This window comes from Heterodontus francisci, chromosome 8 (genome assembly GCF_036365525.1).
Source record: "Heterodontus francisci isolate sHetFra1 chromosome 8, sHetFra1.hap1, whole genome shotgun sequence".
Lineage (NCBI taxonomy): Eukaryota > Metazoa > Chordata > Chondrichthyes > Heterodontiformes > Heterodontidae > Heterodontus > Heterodontus francisci.
In genome coordinates, this window is record NC_090378.1 from 33,117,133 (window position 1) to 33,141,726 (window position 24,594).

At 41.5% G+C, this 24,594-nt stretch overlaps 1 protein-coding gene across 8 annotated transcripts in view; it reads left to right on the forward strand.

Moving 5' to 3' along the window:
* Positions 1-24,594, forward strand: part of ptprfa (protein tyrosine phosphatase receptor type Fa) — a 634,875-nt gene that overhangs the window by 452,098 nt on the left and 158,183 nt on the right. For 4 of the 8 annotated variants that reach the window (XM_068036905.1, XM_068036906.1, XM_068036910.1 and 1 more), the window contains exons 12-16: positions 10,663-10,856; positions 17,062-17,088; positions 20,503-20,620; positions 21,586-22,164; positions 23,372-23,469. In XM_068036905.1, the coding sequence (XP_067893006.1) occupies positions 10,663-10,856; positions 17,062-17,088; positions 20,503-20,620; positions 21,586-22,164; positions 23,372-23,469 (1,016 nt within the window). The remainder of the gene's footprint in view (positions 1-10,662; positions 10,857-17,061; positions 17,089-20,502; positions 20,621-21,585; positions 22,165-23,371; positions 23,470-24,594) is intronic. The other 4 variants (XM_068036908.1, XM_068036909.1, XM_068036912.1 and 1 more) reach the window with 1 other exon arrangement.

Genomic DNA, 24,594 nt, shown 5'->3' on the forward strand with positions numbered 1-24,594 from the left:
ATTGGTAGAGGTATTTTTGTGAAAAATGGAGATCCATGGAGGTGTAACCATGAGCTGGCAAGGTTGATCTAGGAGTTCAGCAGAGCTGAGTAGTGGCCTTGATGATTAGGACTGCACTCCAGATCTAGTATATCAGCGGAGGGTTGAATTAAGTCATATACAATGGGAAGCAGGCAGAAAGTGGTAGAGCAAAAGTCCTTCTGCAGCAGTGGAGTAGAATCCCCATAGCAGGATGGAATCCAGCAGCAGTAGATCAAAGCTAGCTCAACATGGACTGAAAAATTCTCAGCAGAAGAGCAGAAAACTGAGGACCCATTAACAGTCCAAGCACTCAAATAATAGCTGCTGTTTTCTGCAGGGACTATGTTGAGCTCGCTATAAGGTCCATTAGCAATGGACAAATGGACTTTGGCCCAGGAGAAATGGCTTTCTGACCAGGACCCACATAGAGGCAAAGTAAAGTTGAAAAACAAACAGTGCACTGAAGTGTAATCAGTAGTTTGGCAGGTAATGGGGAGCAGATGGGGGGTGGATGGACTGAGGCGAGAAAAAGTTACCTTGAAACTTGAAGCCAAATCTTACAGTCTAGTGCAGTATAGTTTACTCAGGGTAAGATGGCAGCTTCGCAACCTGAAGGGCAGTGCCAGCTCTGTACTCTTTGCCACCACGTTACCTCTTGTTCATTTTTTTTTCCTGAAATTTTAAAATTTGTGCACCTTAATTACCATTTGCCACTCATCAGTCCACCTTCCCAATCTAAGTTTTACAGAGTCCATTTTTACAGAGTATTGCTTCTACAGATTACTAAACTCAGGGAATGTGGTAAGTGAGGGAATTTTAAGGATTGATCTCTTTCTAAAATTTAGTTAGGCTTTGCATATAGCTTTTAATTTAAAACTTTGTCCTTAACTTTTAGTTTCTTTCACAGTGTAAACAAGCTTCTTGCCAGTGGCAAGAGTTAGTTAGTTAGTTAGAACTGATAAAATTACTGTCAGCGGAGGCTGACTCAGGTCTTTGGAATTTTTGCTAGTATAATACAGTAGGCTTTTGCTAATACATGGAGTCTTGTTCTATAGAGTACTACTTAAACAGTACTAAACTTGGGAAATTTGGTGAGTGAGGGAAGAGGTGCTGTTCTGGTATTTAAAAAAAAACAGCAGTCTGAGAGAGTGGGTGGGAGACAGCTAGACCTGAGAGCTGAGGTCTAGAGGCATTAATTAAAGTTAATAGTTTAAACAAGGTACTACCTAGATTCTAAAAGAGGAAGTAGCTTTTTATTTAGATCATCAATGGGCAGCTGAGCCCTATTGCTTGTAATTCCTGCACCATGTGGGAACTTCAGGACACTTCATGTGTCTTGGGGCACCACATTTCTAGGAAGTGTCTCCACCTGCTTGAGCTCGAGCTCAGGGTTTCTGATCTTGAGGGAGAGCTGGAATCACTGTGCGGCGGGCGCATCAGGGAGGCTGAGAGTTTCCTAGGAGCTGGCCACTCCACAAGCAGAGAGTGTTCAGGATAGTAGATGGGTGGTCATCTGGAAGAGGAGGAAGTCCAGGAATCTTGGGGTGTGTGCCACTCTCAAATCAGTACTCAGCATTTGAAACAGCTGGGAGTGATCTTTAAGGTGTGCAGTACAGACCAGTGAGCAAGGGACTGCATGGGGGAATAGTAAAGGGCAGAAATGCAGTTATTCTGGAGACTCCATATCTAGGGGGACAGAAAGGCATTTCTAACTGTCATTGTGAGTCCCACATGGATACAGAATATTCTGCAAGGGGAAAGAGTGAGCCAGGAGTTGTGGTACACGTTGGTACCATGAACATAGAGAGGGCAGCTATTGAGGTCCTAAAGTCAAACGTACAGAAGTTAGGGAGGGGGGGGTGGGTGGAATTAAAAAGTAGGACCTCGAAGGTAGTAATCTCTGGATTACTCCCAGTGCCACATGCTAGTGAGAATAGAAATAGGAAGATGGGGAGGATCAATGGCTGGCCTGAGGCATGGTACAGAAGGGAGGGCTTCAGATTCTTGGGGCATTGGGACCAGTTCTGGGGCAGGAGACAGTTACTCAAAAGAGACAGGTTACACCTCAACAGGACTGGGACCAAATATTCTTCAAGGGGAGGTTCACTTGTGCGGTGGTTGGGGAGGGTTTAAACTATATTGGCAGGTGGATGGGCACCAGCATATAACAGTAGAAAAAAGGAATAAGGTGCATAAAGGAGTGGGAGTGTTGGTTAGTACTAGAGAAGGAAGTTGTACAATATCAGATAGCAGCAAACAAAGGAGGACTGCAAGGAATACAAAGACAGGTTTAGAATGCATGTATGTAAATGTACAAAGTGTGGTGAATAAGGTTGGTGATCTACAAGCGCAAAATTCTTGATAAGCAAGGGGGTGGAAGGTTATCAGGAGTAGGTGGTAATGTGGAGTAATCAGTTCAGCCATGAACTTATTGAGTGGCAGAGCAGACTCGAAGAACCGAGTGGCCTACTCCTGCTCCTAATTCGTATGTTCGTAAATAGCCGTGTGGTAATATGATGTAGTGGCTATAACGGAAATGTGATTTAAAAATGGAGCAGACTAAGCGCTTAATATTCACGGATGCAAAGTGTTCAGAAAAGATAGGGGAGGAATAAAGGGAGGTAGGGTGGCATGGCTGATTAGAGAAGACATTGTAGTTTTGGAAAGAGAGGGTGTCATTGAGGGGGCAAGGACAAAATACATTTAGTTAGAGTTGAGAAGCAAAAAGGGGATGATCACACGACTGGGGATATTCTACAAGGCCTCCAAATAGAGAGAGCTAGAGAAGCAAATCTACAAGGAAATCACAGAGAGTGGTGATATTGGGGCACTCAAATTACCCAAATATCGATCAGGATAATGTTAGCGTAAAGGGTAAGGAGGGGGAGGAATTTCTGAAATATGTTCAGGAGAACTTCCTTGACCAGTATGTTTTCCATCTAATTAGGAAGGAGGCATTGCTCGATCTGGCGCTGGGGAATGAGGTGGGCAAAGTGGATCAAGCATCTGTGGAATAACACTGGGTAAAGGGTGATCATTGTATCATAAGGTTTAGATTAGTAATGGAGAACAGAAAATCTAAAGTAAAACTTCTAAATTGGAAGAGGGCTAACTTCAATATGAAGAGAGGGGATCTGGCCTGAGTAAAATGGAAAACAGAATTGACAGGGAAAAGTGTAACAGAACAATGGGTGATCTTTAAGGAACAGATGTTTCAGGAACAGGCTAGGTACATCCCTAAAAAAAAAAAGATGGAGTTTGTGCATGCCAGTTGAATTCTTCAAGTGAGAACCAGGCCAAATAGAATAAGTTGAGTGGGGAAGTGAAGAGGGAAATAAGACTGGCTATGAGAATAGAAACACCATCAACATAAAAGAGAACCCAACAATCTTCGGCAGCTCACCACCACCTTCTCGAGGGCAATTAGGGATGGGCAATAAATGCTGGCATAGCCAGTGATGCCCACATCGTCTGAACGAATGCATAAAGAGTGGGGCCTATTGGACAAAGGAGGTGCAGGACAAGGCTAGCGTACTTAATGAGTACTTTGTATCGGTGCTTACTCAGGAAGAGGATGTTGACAAAATATCAGTAGAAGTGGAGATGGTAGAGGTAATAGATGGGGTGAAAATTGATAGGCAAGATGCACTGGAAAGGCTGTCTATGCTTAGAATGATAATACGCCTGATCCAGATGGCTTACATTCCAAATTGCTAAGGGAAGTTGGCTTGGATATCCTGGAAGGACTTGCCATAATCTTCCAGTCTTCCTTAGATACAGGGAGAGGTGCTAGAGGATTGGAAAGTGGCAAATGTGACACCCTTATTTAAGAAAGGATGGAAGGACATTCCTAGTAACTACAGTTTAACTTCAGTGATGGGTAAGGTTTTGGAAACAATAGGGGAAAAATTGGAGAGGTTTGAGTCAATAAGGAAAGCTAGCTCGAATCTGTAAAAGGCAGATCGTGTTTGACTAATGCAGTTGAATTTTTTGATGAAGTAACAGAGAAGGTTTATGAAGAGAATGCAGTGGATTGTTTATATGGATTTTAAGAAAACATTTGGCAAAGTAGCACATAAAAGGCTGGTTAACAAAATTGAGCCTCATGGAGTAGGAAGGTCAGTGTCAGCTTGGGTTAAAAAAAAATTGGCTTAAGGACAGAAAACAGCAAGTCATGATAAATGGTTCATTTTCAGACTAAAGGATAGTAGCCAGTGGTGTTCCCAAAGGGTTAATGCCAAAACCACTGCTTTTTTTGCTACCCATTGTCTCTCGAGACAAGGAGGCCAAAGAAGAAGAAGAAGAAATGATTTGGATATTGGAATACAGAGTAAAATTTCAAAATTTGCTAATGATACCAAACTTGGAGGTGTGGCAAACAGTGAGGATGATACCAATCGACTGCAACTGGTCGTAGATAGGCTCACAGAATGGGCAGGCATGGCAGTTGGAATTTAATGGTGAAGTGTGAGGTTATGCATTTTGGCAAAAGGGATAGGGAGAGGCAAAATTGACTTAATGGCGCCATTCTAAAGAGTGTGCAGGGACAGAGGGACTTGGGGGTTCATGTGCCCAGATCTTTGAAAGTGGCAGGATATATTGAGAGTAGTTAGCAAAGCACATGGGATCTTGGGCTTCATAAATAGATGTATTGAGTACAAAAGCAGGGAAGTTATGCTGAACCTTCATAAAGCTCTGGTTAGGACACAACTAGAGGATTGCTTCCAGCTCTGGTCACCACACTTTAGGAAGGATGTTATGATCCTTGAGAGGATGCAGATGAGATTTACCAGAATGGTTTCATGGATGTGGGAATTTAGCTACATGGTTAGGTTGGAGAAGCTGGCGTTGTTTTCCTTGGAGCAAAGGAGGTTGAGGGGAGATCTGATAAAGGTGTGCAAGATTGTGAAAGGTTTGTAGACAAAAGGTGTTCCGATTAGCTTATGGTATAAGGTCTAGGGGACACAGATTTAAGGTTTTAGGCAATAAATAATGGGGAGGGGGAATGTGAGGAAAACGTTTTTTACACAGCAAGTGTTAATGACCTGGTACTCGCTGACTACGAAGGTGATGGTAGAAGCGAAGACAATCATTGATTTCAAAAGGAAATTGGATCGGTACTTGAGGGCTATAAACTTGCAGGGCTATGGGAATAGAGTGGGGGACTGGCTTGCTTTACAGAGAGCTGGCATGGACTCAATGTCCAGATTCCTTTGTATTGGTTTGTGTGTTCCCTTATTTTTTTGATCTCCCTCCCACAATTTACTGCCATCTGCAAATTTAGAGACTGCTTTGTTCTGTCTCCAGCTCCAAATCATTTGTACACACTATAAACAGCAATAAACTCAGCTCTGATTCTTGTACCATCTTGCCAATCACAACCATTCTTCTGTCTGGTGTAGTCAATTTCCAAGCTTTCCTCTTATTCCATACCCTCCTACGTTGTGAACTAATTAATTGTGTACCATGATATTAAAGGCCTTACTGAAATCTGTGTGTTGAATTTCTCTTGTCAACGAGGTCCATCATTTCTTTGAGGAATTCTAGTATGATTTCTCGGTAAGGTTCCCTTCCATAAATCTGTACTGGCTTTCTCTTGGATTACCAGCCTATCTAAGTCTTAAATTATCACATCTCCAAGAATACCTTCTAATACTTCACCCACAATAGATGTTGAGCTCAGTGACCTGTGTTTTTTCTGGCTTTTCCCTCTATTCCTTGATAAAGATTGATGTTAGCTTCTTTTCAACCCTTGGACACTTTTCCTGAAAAATAGTGGCAAGGTAAGACTGATTTCCTTAGCCACTTTCATTAACTTTTTCAGCCTGTCAATGACTGTCTTATCTGAAATACTTTGTTTTTTTAAATACTTCTAACATTTCCACAACTACAGCCGTCTGCCCCCTCCCCCAATAAAATTCAGCTTCCATGCTGCGGCGATTGTCGTAAGAACGTAAGAAATAGGAGTAGGCCAGTCAGCCCCTCAAGCCTGCCCCACCATTCAATAAGATCATGGCTGATCTGTCCCAGGCCTCAACTCCTCTTTCGGGCCTGCTCCGCCGAACCCTCAACTCCCCGAGATTTCAAAAATCTATCTACCTCCTCCTTAAATACATTTAGTGACCTAGCCTCCACAACTCTCTGAGGCAGAGAATTCCAGAGATTCACTACCCTCTGATAGAAGAAATTCCTTCGTATCTCAGTTTTAAATGTGTGCCTCCTTATTCTGTAACTATGTCCCCTTGTTCGAGATTCCCCCGCTAGTGGAAACATCTTCTCAACATCTACCCTGTCAAGCCCCCTTAAAATCTTCTATGTTTCTATTAGATCACCTCTCATTCTTCTAAACTCCAAAGAATAAAGGCCTAACCTGTTTAGCCGTTCTTGATAAGACAACCCCTTCATCCCAGGAATCAGCCTAGTGAACCTTTTCTGAACTGCCTCCAATGCTAGTATATCCTTCTTTAAATACGGGGACCAAAACTGTACGCAGTACTCCAGGTGTGACCTCACCAACACCCTGTACAGTTGTAACAAGACTTCCCTATTTCTAAACTCTAACCCCCTAGCAATAAAGGCCAAAATTCCATTTGCCTTCCTAATTACTTGCTGCACCTGCATGCTAACTTTTTGTGTTTCATGCACAAGAACACCCAGATCCCTCTGTACTGCAGTATTTTGTAGACTTTCTCCATCTAAATAATAATCTGCCTTTTAATTCTTCCCAACAAAGTGGATGACCTCACACTTTCCCCACACTGAACGCCATCTGCCAAGTTTTTACCTACTCACTTAACCTATCTATATCCCTTTGCAGATTCTTTGCGTCCTCATCACAACATGCCTTCCCACCTATATTTGTATCGTCAGCAAATTTGGATACACTACACTCTGTCCCTTCCTCTAAGTCATTAATGTAGATTTTAAGTAGTTGAGGCCCTAGGACCGATCCTTGTGACACCCCACTAGTTACGATTTTCCAACCTGAAAAAGACCCATTGATCCCAACTCTCTGCCTTCTGCGTGCTGGCCAATCCTCAATCCATGCCAACACATTACCTCCAATACCCTGAGCTCTTATTTTGTGCAATAACCTTTTATGTGGCACCTTATCAAACGCCTTCTGAAAATCCAGATACACTACATCTACTCGTTCCCCTTTATCCACTCTGCGTGTTATATCCTCAGAGGTCATGGTATGCTTTCAGAACATACAGATCTACATGTCTGTTTTCTATAATTTGGTCACTTGATATGTCACCTTTGTGATACATCAATGGTGCCAACAATTTTTTTTTCACCCTGCTGCATGCGATATTCCTAGAAATGTTTGTAATTTATTTTGCTATTTCCTGCTTACCTAACCTAATTTTCTATCCTAGATCATGTGACCCATTTCCTAACCTCCTTTACCTTATTTTGTATCCATCTCAGTTACACCACCATGCATATGAGCCGTCAACTACTTTTCAGACGAGATTTGTTTCCTTCACATCTCTGGCTAGCAGAGTTTGAAATAACCTTTTTCTTGTTGGCTGGAATAACTATTTTAAGCTTTTACTGCTTCTTTCCACTGGTGTAATGGGTGGTATAAATCCCAATATCTGGTATTGTTATTCCTTTAACACTACACTCTAGATCGGTCCTAATATAGAACATGATCCCCCCCCCCCCCCCGGACCTTCTATTCTGATTTCACATCAGATGCTTTGGTAGTTATTGAAAAATATCATATTCCAACCATTGCTTTGTACATGCAGAGGACAAATTATACTCCATGTTGGAAGTTGGAGCTACATTGAACACTGATTCATACTAATCGTTCACATAGAATCCAACAGTGCTTGCAAACTGACAGGAACTGTGGACATTTTTTAAGATCTATTAAGTGTGTCTAGCTGTATGTTAATTTTTTACAAATTGCTCACACTCAGTTTAGGTCTCTTTCATTAGCTGTCAAAAATAAGCAACAGTGCAAGATGACATTGTACCACTAATGCCACACAATGTAAAGTGTGATGTCACAAAGACATATTGGGCCACATTTTATAAACTTGCCGCTGATCTCGGCGGCGAGCTTCAAAGCTGGCGGCCTGCACGCGCGGGCGTTACTCCACGGAGCCACTGCAATATTAAATGCGGTGGCTCATTTACATGGCCGGGTGGAGCCATCCCCACCCCCTGACGATGATGTGGAGGGGACAGGCTTTCCGGCAACGACGTTAGGTGCCGATGCTATTTTTAAAGGGCTTCGAGCCCTTCAGTTTAGTTTACATTTTTAAAACTGTATCCCTTTTAAATTTTATTAAATAATTTAACGTAATGTTTCTCGCCCCTCTCCCAGCCCACACTAACCATACAGTTAATTCCTTGCCCTTACCCCCTCAAAATTCTTAGCTTGTGTTCCTGACCTTTCCCCACCCCCTAATGTTTATGAACTTCTCACTTCAACACTTTCCCACCATCCACTCCACCAATCAGATTGCTTTGACCCCGCGCACCCCCCCAACCCCTGCACTGAAATACTTAGCAGTTCCCCCTCCCACCAGTGTCCCGCATCAAATCTCCGGATGGAGATCCGAAGGCGGGGGAGTGCCGGCAGCCGGCACGAATATTGCACTGGTACCAACGGTGGGAGCGGTAAGTATTTAATAGCTTACTTTACATAAATTAACATAGTTAAATCTTGACCCCGCTGCTGAGCGGCAGGGGAGCCACCAAGAGGTCTCGCCGCCGCCGGCAATATGGGACAGGGCCTTCCCAACGTTGAAGTCCGTGGCGGGCCTCTCCCAGAGGCAATTTCTGGGACCCGCCATGACCCCCAACTACAGGGGGTCGGTAAAATCCAGCCTATTAAGTTTCATTGATGAACTTAAAGTTCCTCCTGTAAAGAGTTAACTGTTTAATCATCATGTCTGAGAGCAGGTAACTCTCCTATGAAAAGTTGGATGTCTTCAGACATAAAAATACATTGTAACCTCCCTCTCCTGTTCCTGAGAATGCATGATTTGGAGAACAGAATTGATGTTTAGAACTAAACTTGTGGGATCTACGGATTTAAAGGTGAAAATAATTTTGGGAGGTATGCATGCAAAATAATTGCGAATTAGTTAGGTTCTTCACGTGGATAGCAGATAGATGTTTTAATTCACAACAGGTGCAAAGCAGGCATTTTTGCCAATACTGGTATTGGGAATCATGCAAATTTAGTTTGTTAGACAAAATCAACTGCTCAGTAGCTGGTTTGTCTGCAAACTGATATCCAGCTGTCATTTTGCACAATCCCTGAACACAGCAAAACATGGTGACTTTGATCTTTGTAGAGGCATCAGCTACATGGCAATTAATATTAACTGCCAGGTGTGATTTATTTATAGCACATCTGCATTCAAAAAATATATGCCGTACAGAGGGGGGAGTTCTTTACAAAACTTTGTAAAAAGATATAACAAGAACCCAGTCGTAATTGCTCATCTAGTAAATGCACCATGTGGTGTAATATTGAGTTGTACTGAGTCTGTATTGTTCTTAAGTCGCAATAGCGGGAAGCGTGACAGTTGGCCTTGGATGTCCCCGGCTATGAAAGGGAAAATTAGCCATTCAGCCACTATCCAGTAATATCTGCTAAAAGGGAGCACAACATTAGATTCAGCAATAATTGCCCCATTAGTTAAATGGCGTACCAACATATTCACTGTCCAGATTACGCATGGAGAATACAGTAGAAGCTGCATTAAATGCATGTAAATAGAAGAAATTGCTTAAATGCAGTATTACGGTGTAAACCTTGTTTCCCTTCCCCCACTCAGTGTGTTCATATTTCCTGGTTACACAAGTGTGGAAAAAATAGATTATCACTTTACAGTATTCATCATTGAGAATTCAAGTCTCAGCAGTCAATTTGTGATGTTACTGTTTATCATCAATTAGTTTTCTGTCTGGAATGACTCCACGCTAGGGATTGTTTATATGGGGGAAAAAAACAAGTAGAATAAAGAGCAGTGACCCCATGGATCAAAGAAAATAGGGTACGCACCATCCTGACTTGGAAGTATATCGTTGTTTCTTCACTGTCGCTAGATCAAAATCCTGGAAAACTCTCCCTAACAGCACTGTGGGTGTACCTACACCACATGCAACGGTTCAAGAAGGTGGCTCACCACCGCCACTTTAAGGGCCAGCGATGCCCACATCCCAAGCTCTAATTTTTTAAAAATTGGATGATGCTGCTTTTAACCTTTTGGGAACTTTGTATGAATCAAACCCAATCGGTGGAATTCGTGTTTCATTTTCTGAGGGCAATTAGTAGGTGTGTTCAATGGATTTCAATTCTGTCTAAATTAAGTGAATGCACAGCAGAGAATTTTTACTCCCATCACAAAGTTACAGTTTTTTTGTAGATGTTTTCGTTCTTTGGGTGGGAGCTGTTCATATCTAGTGTGTAGATATTTTTCAGAGGAGAACCCACCCCCCCCCCCGCCGACTTGTTATAAGTGTGATACTACATACCATAAGTCTGTTAAATGTTCATAATAGGTGGTGGAAGAAGATGCTTCCCATAAAGTACGTATGAGTTTTAAGAGCTCTTAAATCAATCCTAAAAGAAATTCTTCCGGGTAATCACTGTGCATTTTGTCACAGTGCCAAGTGCCCCACCACGGAAAGTGGAAGCAGAGTCAGTGAACTCAACGGCAATCAAAGTCATGTGGAAACCCCCAGTGTCTAACAAACAACATGGACAAATCCGTGGATACCAGGTCACCTATGTGCGTTTGGAAAAAGGGGAACCACAAGGACAACCAATCATTAAAGATGTGATGCTAGCAGAAGAACAGGTAAGCACAGTTAGTTGTTGATAGTTGACTTAATAAAAATTCCTGATTGTAAGGGGAAGAAAGGAATTACTGTGTATTATAAGATACGTTTATAAAGTCTTGAATGAAAACAAAATGAAAGACAAGTTGTTTGAAATGTAGTCTTCTAAAAATATATATTAATATTGTTTATTCCAAGGTTCTTTGCTGGTGCATGTTGATTTGTTGAGTCTGAGTTTGAAGTTATGCGCTCTTCAGACAATGACTATATTTGGTTTATCTGTCATAGCCCAGAACAGACATTTGCTTGTACTGATTTGGTACAAACATTCAGTCTAATGATAATTACTCAAAATAGGACTTCTAAATTTTTCCTTTTATTCTCCAAAAATGGTGTTTTGAATATACCACATAATTCTTTCTCTGTGCACTGATATATTTCACCGTAAGGCAGGAAAAATGGATGATTTACAAAAGCTTTCATTTATCTTTTTCATGTTTTAGAAAAATTGTGTTTTTCATCTAAAAGAAAAAGCCAGCTGAAGTCTAATGTAGGAATGCAAGAAAAGCAAATGTAAAAGTGTGCACAGAATCAAAACTTCTGTTTATTTTTAATGTACATATTATTGAAGAATTAATGTTATTTTTCTGCTGATCTCTGTTTATGATTCGTTTTTCTGTTTTTTGTATATATTTCTGAACTGTAACTGGTAAATTAATTTGCTGTCCGTAATAACGATCAATGGCTGATTTTCTTTACTGCCAGTGAAACTAATTTGAGTCAAAGTCAAGCTGGCGATCAGACAAAATCAAGACTTGATTTTGAGATATTGAGTGCTTAGCTGATGGCCTTTGCATGTGGCTGGAATGCTAATTAGTAAAAATTGAAAAAACTTTTTGCAATTTGTTACTCCTCCTGCAGAACTAACTAACTTCTTCCAGATTGTTAGTCGTATTTTGGTTGATTGTAATGGGTCTCATGCTGTAGCTTATTTTGATTCCCTTATTATTTTTTCACTTGGTTTACTTCTTTCATTGGTTGACATTACCTCTCTTGCTTCCATACCTCCATACAGTTTGTTTCATACCAAACCATGCAGGTCTTGCCTATACTGCTAAAAAAGGAAAATGCTTTTCTATAGAGATTACAAAAATTTTACACTTGGTTAAATTCCACCACAATTAGCATGAAATTGACTCTTTTTCATGCTAATCAGTAGTTTACCTATAATCCTCAGTGGGAATGAACACAACATATAATCAATAGGTTATCAAGCATTTTTGCTCATCCTGAGCAATCAGGTATTACTGCCAAACTAACACTCGATCTGTAGTGACCAGAAGCATACTGCATCATTGTTGAAGTATATTAGGTCATTTGCAATGTTGACTAAAGTGCGTCTGTCTCAGTATACATGATGAACGTCGTTGCAGTCATATTCTGGATTCATTGTTTGCAACTTTAGAAAAGTAAAAAAGATACAGTTAAAAGTTAAATAAAGGTTAAAAGATTCAGTTGCAGTACAAAAAGCCTTTTTTTATTTTGATGGTCTAAAAGCTCTGGGTAGGATTGATATACTGTTGGGCATGAACAGTTGCAAATCACCTCAGTAAATAGTTTTTTTTGGAAGTGTGGGTACCTGCTAATTATTTGATGCACCCATCCCTCATACAAAAGATATAAAAAACCTAAAATGCTAGAAACACTGGGCAGATCAGGCAGCATCAGTGGAGATAGAGGCAGAGTTAATTGGGGAATTTTCCTAGCCCACTTGGGGCTGGGGAAATTGGGGGATAAAAAAGTCATCGGGCCGGTACCCCAATATCTTCCTGCCTCCTTTCGTCTTTCCCAGGGGCGGGAAGATGCTTGGAGTGTTGTTGGCAACCTGCACAGTAGCAGGTGTTAAAGGAGGCAATTGAGAGAAATTTTGCACCTGCAATGGCTCCTTGCTGACAGCAGACTGGTCACATGCAGCGTCTAGAACATGGCAGCATAGAGGAGGCAAGTACATAGCAGGAAGTCGTTCTGGCCTGCAAATGACATGCACTCAGTGCTGTAAAGGGGGAAAGCGGCAAGCCTGAAGTCAGCCACATGCAGAGGCTTGCGATGACAGGAGCAGGTAATTGAGGCTGATTTTAATGATAGTGGTCTTAGTAAGTAAATTGCTGGTAGTTCCTGTAGGAGACTTTCGCAACTTAACTGGGCTACAGACCTTCCCTGTCTCCCTTCCATTTTCTTCATTAATAGTTCCTCCAAGTCACCATAGTACAAATCTCTGTACAGCCATTGTGAAGGCTGCCAGTGGCACTTCAAATCCTGCGCCTTCCATCGTGATCCCAACTCGTCAACCCACCCGCCATCCCTAATTGAACAGCCATCCCGGAGACAGGTTCTTAACTGGGCGCCTTCCAGAAAGTTAAACGGGAAAGCCTGCTACTTGCATGTCTTGCTTCCCAACTCGGAAATCGCCCCACCATTCATGCAAAAACTAAGGCAGCAAGATTCTGCCCAAAGCTGCATTCAGATCATGATGAAAGGTCATCAACCTGAAATGTTGGGCAGGATTTTCCCCGCGGGTATCAGGACTCTGTTGTCAGGCTCAAATGGGGGTCAGAAGCCCACACTATGTGGGGAACAGTCACTCATCTGTGATTTTCCCTGAATTGGCCAATTAGTGGCCAGAGGGTGGGCTTGCTGTCTAATTAAGGATGTTGGGTGGGGTCTTGAAGTTAGAGGGCCAATAGGATGCTCTGCAGCTCAGACGCAGTAGCAGGGTGCCTTTGCAAGTAAGTGAGGGAGGTGCCCTCCAACTTTTTTAAATCTCCAACAGCTGGGCCATCGTTGGCGGGGGAGGAACCCCTCCACAGGGTGGCCTGTGGCTGTAGCTGAAGCCAGGCAGGTAGGGAAGGCCTGTAAGTCTGCCTTCTGGAGACTGCCTCCAGGCGGGTATCCTTTTCCTAGATGCCTTCGGGACCTGGAAGCCAACTGGAAAATTCCAGTCAGCTTCAGACAATTGATCTTAACAGACCCTTAACTAGTTGAGTCAGCTACCCGCTGAATTTTTGTGCCTGCTGGTCGTTTTGCCCTCCCCCATCAGGAGCTAAAAATTCCTCCCCGTTAACACACTCTCCCCACAGATGCTGCCTAACCTGCCAAGTGTTTCCAGCATTTTCTGTTTACACTTCTAATTTCCAGAATCTGCTGTGTTTTGCTTCTGTTTTCTTGCATTTACCATGTTTATTCAGCCTAATCAAATCGCTCAATTACATTACATAGTAATATATGGTAATAGCAGCGCAGAAATAAGCTATTCGGCCCAACATGTCAATGTCCATGTTTATGCTCCACATGAGCCTCCTCCCACCAATCTTTATCTAACTCCTTCTAATCATTTCTCCCTCATGTGTTTATCTAACTTTCCTTTTTTAAATGCATTGTCGCCTAACGAAGTGAGTTCCATATTCCAAATATTCTTTGGGCAAAGAAGTTTCTCCTGAATTTCCTTCTGGATTTTGTAGAATCATAGGATGATACGGCACTAAAGGAGCGCCTTTGGCCCATCATGCCTGTACTGACATTTTGGTAGAACTGTCTAATAAATCCCACTCCCTTGCTCCTTCTCCGTAGCCCTGTAATTTTTCTGCCCTTCAAGTATTTTTCCAATTCTTGTTAGAATGTTACTGTTGTATCTGCTTCCACCACCCTATCAGGCAGTGCATTCCGGATCACGACAACTCGCTGTGTAAAAAAGTAAGTTTCCTCATGATGCCTTTGCTTCTTTTGCCACACGTCTTAAATCTGTGGCTTCTGGTTACTGATCCTTCTGCAATTGGAAACAGTTTCTTCTTCTTTACTCTATCAAAACCATTCATGAACACATCTATGAAATCCCCTCTTAACCTTCTGTGCTCTTTTGAGAACAATTCATTTTAACTGATAAATAATGCAGTATTCTCATGGGAACATGCAAGGCAATATGCTTGCAGTCAGTTGGAACCTTGCAGCATGCCATGCGGGCAAAACCTCATGCTGTCGCCTCTTGTTTCTCTCTATTAAGGGGGAAGGAATGATCAACTCACATATTGCTCTTCGCTGAAATTGGTCGTGGCCTCCTACTGAGTGCCATGCATTTCCTCACTCTCCTGGCAGCTTATCCTGCTCTGTGGTGTCTTCCTTCATGCTCCGTGCGGTAATGCTAACAAGTGACTCATGTCTGGATAATTTATGAAGATTATCAACCCACTTGCCAAAGGAAACAGTTTCTCCCTATTTGCTCTATCATAACCACTTATTATTTTGAATGCCTCTATTTATATGTAACAAGAAAAGATATAGTTCTAATACCAAACCCTTTGTAACTTCTCTCCAGTCTGAAAAACATTTGTTGACCACTACCTTCTGCCTTTTTTCTCTTCACCAATTATGTACCCAAGTTACCACTCTCCCTTTAATCCCACGTGCTTCTGTTTTCTGAATAAGCGTGTTATATGGTACTTAATGAAATACTTTTTGAAAGTCCATATATACATCTATGCACTCCCTTCAGCAAACCTCCTTATTACTTTTGCTGCATAAACATTACTAGACAGTTAATAATATTGCAACCTTGTCATCATAATGCTTTTGAATGTTGCATTGACATTATATTGAGAACCTGATAGTGATCTAATATAGGCATTGATCTAATTAAAGCTTCAAATGATTATGAACAACTCAGGCTAAACTGCAAAAGCACAGCCAATCAGCTAAACTCTAAAATTAGCTTGCGACTGAAATATAATTCCTGAATAATTTTTGTATTTGCAGTAAAATGTTGATTGTAGTTGTTTCCTCATTTGTTATTCTGTTTACATAAGATTAGTAAACTTGATATGGTTATTAGCAGTTTATCAAGAAACTTTCTACAGTTGCTTTCTTGGAAATCCATTGTGCTTCACTTATTAAATTTGTGTTTTTATTGCCAACAAAAGTGGAAAGTCATTGTTATACAGTCTGGGATTACTGGGTTGGTCTTTCCTTTATTAGCGGTGGAATAGCGCCAATGGTAGAGTTAACAATAGATGTTCGGGATGTAGAATGTCAGTGCACCTGATATGACTCATGCTGGTGCACAGCTTTAGATTAGGTATATCTAAATTTGGTGCCTTGCAGCAGACATTGTTCCACATACTGAGGAACTTCATTCTGACAAACAGTATTGCATATTGTGTGCAAATGAGCATTTTCCTTGTTCTTGGCTAAAATTCTATTGTGTTTGAGATGGGAATTGATCAGTTGATTAACATCTCCTATATTTGTAACTATATGTGTCACAGATAATCATTTTATGTCAGTGAAATTATGTGATAAACCACATTTATAACAGGTGCATATCAATTTTTAAAAAAATTCAAATGAGCAGAAAATAAATTGAAGGTGGGGCGGCACAGTGGTTAGCACCGCAGCCTCACAGCTCCAGCGACCCGGGTTCGGTTCTGGGTACTGCCTGTGCGGAGTTTGCAAGTTCTCCCTGTGACCGCGTGGGATTCCGCCGGGTGCTCCGGTTTCCTCCCATAGCCAAAGACTTGCAGGTTAATAGGTAAATTGGCCATTGTAAATTGCCCCTAGTGCAGGTAGGTGGTAGGAGAATGGTGGGGATGTGGTAGGGAATATGGGATTAATGTAGGATTCGTATAAATGGGTGGTTGTTGTTCGGCACAGACTCGGTGGGCCGAAGGGCCTGTTTCAGTGCTGTACCTCTCTCTCTATGACTGTATGACTATGACATTGTGCGCTGTTCTAGATATAGTATGATCATAAGGATTTGATGGAAAGGTTTAACATTATAGTGTATGTGTGTGTAATGTTTAGACTTTATTTCTGTATTGTATCTGAATTTGTATTAGATGAACTGAAGTGTGGCGTTAAATAAATGGTACATGGCAGCCAAGAGCTGTATGCTATAAAAGGTAACTGTTAAACAAAGGGAAAACAGCAGGTATTAATGTGAGCAGTTCCCAAACACTACCGCTGTGAATGCAGATAGTTGAATCTTCCAGTTTTAAAGAAATAAATAATAAACTACTAATTGCTGTGCAAAGCAGTCTGAACGTTGCTATTTTAAAATGTGCTCCTTATTTTTTCTATTCATAGTTAGCATGTATCCTTACTAATCCAGTCTAGATTGTCTTTCCTCTAATCCCTTCTTTCTAATTGTCTTTATTTTTCCCAAACCCATCCATTCAGTGGGAGTCTGCGGACACCCAGGACTATGTGAGTAATAAACATGTGCAAGTCTGGGCATGGGCTTTCTATCAAGTCATCAGAGGGATGTCAAAGATGAATGTAACAGAGATAGTTTAAATAGAGAAGAAATGTGTAGGGTCTTTATGAAGATTTAAGAATTCAATGTACCTTACAAAATTGATGTTTTTATTAGTCACTGTAATAAGGGAAGCCTGTAGTACATTCCTTGACTTTGATGTAAAAATTGTTCCGTATTTAACCAAGTGATGGCACTGACAACATCTGTTTTGCCTTGTGGCAAATATAATGCCTCTGGGCTAAAAATGAACAGCAGTAGAGTCAGTGATCAGGGTCTTGGTAAGATTCAGATTTTATTAGATTAGTCAATAAATTGATTCACCACAATGTAAAATCAATGAATTTGCTTTGTTCAGTGCTGACTGATGCAGCAAATCCAAAGCTAATTTTGCATAAAGCAGCCCTTTTTTTCCAAAATAACTATGGACAGTTATCAGTTTGTTCAGACCTTTTCCATTTACTCTAGTGTAAAACAACTGGAATGGGGGCAGTGATTTAGAATCTCTCCTATTAATGGTTAAGCTAACTTTGGAACTACATGTGCTTTGCCGGGCTCATTGAGAACTATTATTTACAATGCAATGCCGCAAGGGGACAATTGCAGTGTAGCAATTCAAAGGGTTTCAATCATCCTAGCACAAATAGTGCTTCTGACCCACAAATAGAATTCTGGTACATCGCAACATTTCCCCTTCATCTAAATTGTGAAATTGTATGTTTAGCAGGATCCCCTGGTAATGAAGAAGGCTGCATCTATTCATCTGTCCTGATTGCTGAAGGACATGATGTGAATATAGGAGTAATTATTGGAAAAATCAGGGGAGGAATCGGCAATATCATCACACTATTGTCAGGTGGCTTGTGAAACTATTAAAAGTGCAATTTGTGCACACTTACTTTATATCACCATCCACTCTAATGTTAGAGCTATTTGACATAAATTGTGATCAAAGTTACCTTGTTTCCTGCCTTTAATATCAAATCCATGCAAAATCATATTGCTGAATTTCCAGAAAAAAACATTTGTTTTCAGCTAATTATTGTCCAGTTTGCTTCTGACTGATAGCAGTGACAATAAACATAATATGCTTACATACATCTATATAGAGGTTAAATGTGGGATAATGTGGATAACCTAAAAAGGAACAGTAGAAATAGTCTTCAGTTGTTGAGTCTTAGGATGGAAATTAAGAAAAGAGAGAATTTGCATTGTACACCTTTGTTGACCACCTCTCTTTGACATCCCTGCATTACCATTTTGCATTGAGCTTTCTCTGCTCTCTCTGAATTACACAGTTGCATGAGAAATATACTTGCTGGGAGAATCTAATGGATATTCTACTTGTAGGTGCAAATCTACACTATGTTGCCTATTGCAATGGTGCTGGCACAATGCGTGCTTTTTCTGCCCTTCGCTACATTGCGGTGATGTATTGCTTGTTGAGACTTGTTTTGTTGGTTTTGCATAAACCTGTAGCGCTGGATGACTAAGCTAGGCAGTTCTCCAGACTGTATGGATAAAGATCAACCTGTCTTGTTTTTAACATGCCATGAAAGATTTGGGATAAGAAATGGAAAGGATCAGTGAGAGAGAACAGAACCTACAGTCAACTATCATTCTTGGTGCTAACAGTAAGCAAATGTATAAGGTATCTTGTTTTTCTGTAGATTTCTGGCTCCTTGCCTGAGGATACTTTTGAGGACATGCCCTTCTCCGAATAGAGTGGCTATCCGTTACTATTTAAATTTATTTGTAAACTGTAACTTACAAGACGGCAAAATTCTATGAGCTGGCTAGCAATGGAAAATTCAGCAAAATTAGGCAGCAAGACCTCCAGTCACCTCACCGTGCAAACCTAAATTTTCCTCACCATGCCCCTGCTTGAAGGTCTTGGTCTAATCCTTTATTTGAAGTCTTTGGGACTTTGCTGCCCCTTTAATGCAGCTCCTGCTTCTTTTGGTGCTGTAGCACCATGCATGTTTGTACAGGGCCACTGGCTCCCACCTGCTGATTGATCCTGCTGGGATGTCAGCATGGCATGCTTAATAATCCCAATTCAGGAAACTGTGCCGGGGTCATGGAAGTCAGGTTAGCGGGTAGGAAGAGGGAAATCCAACCACACTTGTTTAAATTAATCATTTCCATTCTAACCACTGAAGTTAGTGAGATTGTTATAGATTAGAAACACAAGTCAATATCCCTAGCCCAATTGTGTATTTAGTGGCATGATGTAGCAACCCGTATTCACCCCAAGTAGTATATTTGCTTTCCAAACTGATCAATCATTGGTATAGATTTGAAACAGCAGGGATTCCCTTTTCCTATTTTGGAAAAGGGAACGGCAGCGATCTGTCTGGTTATTCAGTTGAATGCCCAGATGATAATTTGGTAAAACTATAAATCAAGTTAGTGTATACTCAGTCCATGTGTGGACATTTCAACCTGCGTGAGTAGACCGTATCGCAGAGAGGAGAAAAGGCTAATATTTTGATATGAACAGTAGAAAAATGAACATTTTTACTCGTCGTTCTGGATGAATTAGAGCCTTACGCACCTCAGACAGTTGACTGTAGGAGTTTAGATGAAGGTGGGAGTGTGTGCATGTGTGGACTGGGTGGTTTGCAATGCATTGGTGTTGCTTTTTGATTTCTGCAAATTATTGCCCGACTTAATCTTTGATTTTTAATGCATTACTCCCTTTATATGTTGTTAATTTATGTGATGTTTCTGTGGTTTGTTGAATTCAGCACTTCAGTTCGAACAAGAACTATTGGAAGATATGGTCGTTTTACCTGGATTGCACACACAAAGAATTATACACAAAAAGAATGCACCTGGTTTAATTAGCTAGGATGGAAATTTTAATACAGTCATTCGTGCTAACAAAATGCAATGTAAAACCTGACAAAATCACAATTACTTCTGATTATTTTCACCTGTGATGTGCATTTTATCTTTTATTCCTTTAAATTATGCTGTTAGTATGTTCTGGAATCACAAATTCTTCAAAAACATTATGTGTTTTCTTAGCTTAGATAATAAAATATTTAAATCCATGTCAATTCTTAATCAATTAAAAAACATATTTATGAAAGTCATGAACATGCTATATAGCATGCTGGCACATCGCGGTGTGAAGGCCTGAATGTATCTCTTCATCCCATCCCGATACAGTGTATGGTTCATGCTTTCCCCCTTCGTCCTGTGCCAGTTAAGCCTCTTTTGCATAGCCTGTTGGTCAGACTTCCAGTTGTCTGCCTTGTATCATACTGATTGTATATTATTAGATGCATGTAATGTTGGGGTTCCATGTGGACAGACAAACATTGTAAACTATTTGCTTCTGATGCATTTAATAATAGGAAGCCGTAATTGGGGGACTGATAGCTGAAACAACATATTCAATTACTGTGGCAGCATACACCACCAGAGGGGATGGAGCTCGTAGCAAACCCAGGCTGGTTACCACTTCAGGAACTGGTAAGTCGGGAGCTTACATCATTTAGCCATAGCAGGGGAAGAGAGTTCATTAGATGTAGTGGAACTTGGATAAAAATAATCAACCTGAGACTTCCTCATCTTTATGGGTTAGTTCTGGTCACCACACTTACAGAAGATGTGAGGGCCCTTGAGAGGGTGCAGAAGAGATTCACCAGCATGGTTACAGGGACGAGGGACTTTAGCTACAAGCTTAGGTTGGAGAAGCTGGGCTTGTTCTTCTTGGAGCAAAGGAGATTCCGGGGAGATTTGATAGAGGTGTACAAAATTATGACAGGTTTAGTTAGATAAAGAAGACAAAGAAAAGCTGTTCCCATTAACTGATGGTACCAGGAGTAGGGGACACAGATTGAAGGTTTTGGGCAAGAGGGATGTGAGAACTTATTATGCAGCGAGTGGTAATGACCTGGAACATACTGCCCTTGAGGCTGGTGGAAGCGGAGATGATGAATAATTTCAAAAGGAAATTGCATGGGCACTTGAGGGAAATAAACTTGCAGGTCTACGGGAATAAACTGGGGAAATGGGATTGTTCGGATTTCTCTACAGAGAGCCGGCATGGATTTGATGGGCCGAATTACCTTTTCCTGTGCCGTAATAACTCTATAATTAGTAATTCTACTCAATATCTTTATCAGCTAGGCTATTTGAAGAGCTTAAATAAATTAATTCTGTTAATATTTTCTAAATTAGACGAGGAATAGAAAAATTAAATGCGAATCAACTCAGTATATATAAATTTACCAGTATATTGAGGGAGAAAGCAAACCAGGTGCTAAGGCAATTAATAATTTGTTAAAGCCAGTGACTTAGATTTGCCTTCTCTTTCGCTGTTACCTGAATCGTTGGTTTTTGAGGTATCTAATTACTTTGGAACTGATGCCCACTTGTGTGAGCTAGATGAAGATGTACTCATCAGTTTACCAAAATTCTGCTTTGTTCTTCAGTTCCGGGAAAGCCTGCAATGGTTATCAGTGTCACTCGTATGAGCACAGCACTCATTCAGTGGCAGCCACCACAACAAATGGTGGATGATCTGCTAGGTTTCCGACTGCAGTACAGCCGGAGTGATGAAGACAAGCCAAACATCATTGAACTAAGAAAGAATGAGAACCACTACACCGTTACGAATTTACACAAGGGGGCCACATACATCTTCCGTCTAAGTGCGAAAAACAAAGCTGGGTTTGGTGAGGAGACGGTGAAAAAAATCATAACACAGGAAGATGTGCCAAGTGGGTTCCCACAAAATCTACGTGTTGTGGGACTTACAACATCCACCACTGAACTTTCATGGGACCCACCAGTTGTGGCAGAGAGGAATGGGAAGATGATCCTCTACACAGTGTTGTTCCGTGACATCAACAGCCAAAAAGACCTCACCAACACTACTAATGAAACTCAAATAACGCTGAGCAGTCTGAAACCAGACACCACTTACGACATCCGAGTGAGAGCTCACACGTCCAAAGGGCGTGGTCCATACAGTCCTAGTATTCAGTCCCGTACCATGCCTGTAGACCAAGGTAAGGAGTTCAGTGTACAACAAGACCATGAGTGGCATTTCCACATTAAGTGATGGTCTTGGCACTTGAGCAAATGATGGTAGTGGACAGCAGTGGGCCCAAAATTCTAGAGTCGTTCCTCCATTGCAGGAAGCATCTTGGAGTGAGACACCTAGCCAGCTGCAGTGAATAACCTGTGCCCCAAATCACTGGGCGGGGTCACTTACAGCAGATAGACTGCATTTATAGAGGTGCAGCAAAGCCACATATTCCAGTGAGCAGGCGGTAGCATGCAGGAATACCCAAGCCCCTGAAAGACCCAAAGAAAAATGGCAAATCATTTTTTTCCTCTAGAATTGATTATATTTTAGACAGACCCAGCATGTCTGTTATCTATTGCAGGTCTTACTGGACCTGTCGGGTGCTGTACTGGGTTCCCAGGAACTTTCTGACCATCTGCACTCCCCACCCCCTCGCCATCACCTGATATGCCCCACAGGTTACCATAGTCAAAATAGGATGGAGGGCTAATCAGAATTTCTCAAAATTGTTTGGGCCCAGATTGCTTTACCACCATTCCCCTCCTGCTTTACCATCCTTCCCAACCCCTGGAAGTTTAGTTTTAATGCACTCCTCTTAAGGCTTTGTTACTGATTAAGTACATGTATTTCATTGTTAGTTTGTCTTTAATGCATGCTACTTTTTAGAAATTGTTGGAGTGCATTACAGATGTCCAGTCAGGTTTTGCAGCATCCTTTTTTTAAAAATCGATATAGATTGGTATCACAGTGCACTACAGACCTTGCGTTTTGTGCAGTGTAGAAGTGAAGAATTAGTTTGCTCATGTAGCCTCCAGAATGTTGAGTTCCCAATCACAACCAAACTGTTGAGGGAATGCCAAAAGGAATAGAATTTGAGACACAGTTCCCTGTGTTGCTGTATCCACATCTTCTATTTTTCAGCTAAAAGTGACACAGGTGAAAACCAAAGAATGCATTGCCTGCCTCATGCAGGGTCGAAGCTAAGTCCTACATTCTTTCAATGTAGTAGAACCTGCACCTAGTAATAAATAATTGGATCCCTATGTCAGTGTAGTATATCACATAAGCTATGCTAGTAATGTAGCATTAGTCCCAAATGAGTTGTTACAAGTACCGTATTCTGGAAAATCCTTCTTCATTCATGTGCACGTACATATAAGTAATGATACTCCTGACTTTTTCCTTAGTGTTTGCTAAGAATTTTCGGGTGAAGGCAGTAATGAAGACATCAGTGTTGCTGAGCTGGGAAGTGCCGGAAACATACAAGCCAGGAGTATCTTTTAAGGTTGGTGTAACATTGTAACATAGCAGTTTGATTAAATAAAACTTGGAATTTGTTAACAGCTGGAAGAATTATTTCTTTCTCTCATACATCATACAGTTTCCTCTCCACAAGGACTGGATCCATTCTCTCCTTCCAAGGTCATCCCAAATTCTTATTGAGAATTCCTAACCTTTACCTTATTATCAGGGTGAGGTTAAAAAGATGCCACTTATAAGAACGTGAATGCTATTAAAAATATAGCCAGAATCAGATATGTTATTCTTCTTTTGGCTGCCCTCCTAAGAGTAAATAATCTTGAGATTCAGTAAGCTAATAGCATTGTAGCCATACAAAAATATAGATCTGCAAGTCTGTTGTCTGTTTATGACAGCCTGTTTCTTCAAAGTAAATGTACGGAACAACTCCCCCATATTCAACTTCTCGTTTAGATTGCTGTTGAATGAGTTCCGAAAGTCCAGTTGTAGTAGAATCAAAGGGTGGAATTTAATGGGCTCCCCATAGATGGGCTAGGAGGTAGGGGACCCCATAGAGTTGCGACAGAAGGCCGGGGCGGAGGGTCTGTTGCTTACCGTCGCACCGCAATTAAGTCAGGGGCATGAAAGGTTGAGGTTGGCCTTCCCACCCAGAGGCCAATTGAGGCCCTTAAGTGGCCAATTATTAGCCATTTAAGGACCTCTTCCTGCTGCTACTGGAATTAAACCAGCAGCAGGGAACAGGAGCCTCCACCATGGGAGGTTGCTAGGTAAAACAAGGCGTTCTCCCTGCGGGTTTGGTGTGGCCCTCCTCTGTGGGGAATCGGTTGCCCACGGAGAGCCCCTGGCAGCAAACGCTGCCACTCTGTTAGGAGCCCCCAGACCTCATTGCCCAACCCCTGCCACCTTTGCCAGGGCCTGCTGGACTGGCACCTGCGACCCTGCCTCGCTTACCTCTGGTCCCAGGTTCTAGTGCTGGGCCTGGTCCCAGACCTCCTATAGTACTGGCAATGGCCACTGCTCCCGGTGGTACTGCCAATATTACTGAGCTACTGGCCCTCTGATTGGCCAGCAGCTCTTGGAGGCTGGATCCCCGTCCTTAAAGGGACACGGATCCTGGCGCCAGGCACTGAAGTTTCTGAGCACTGTTGAA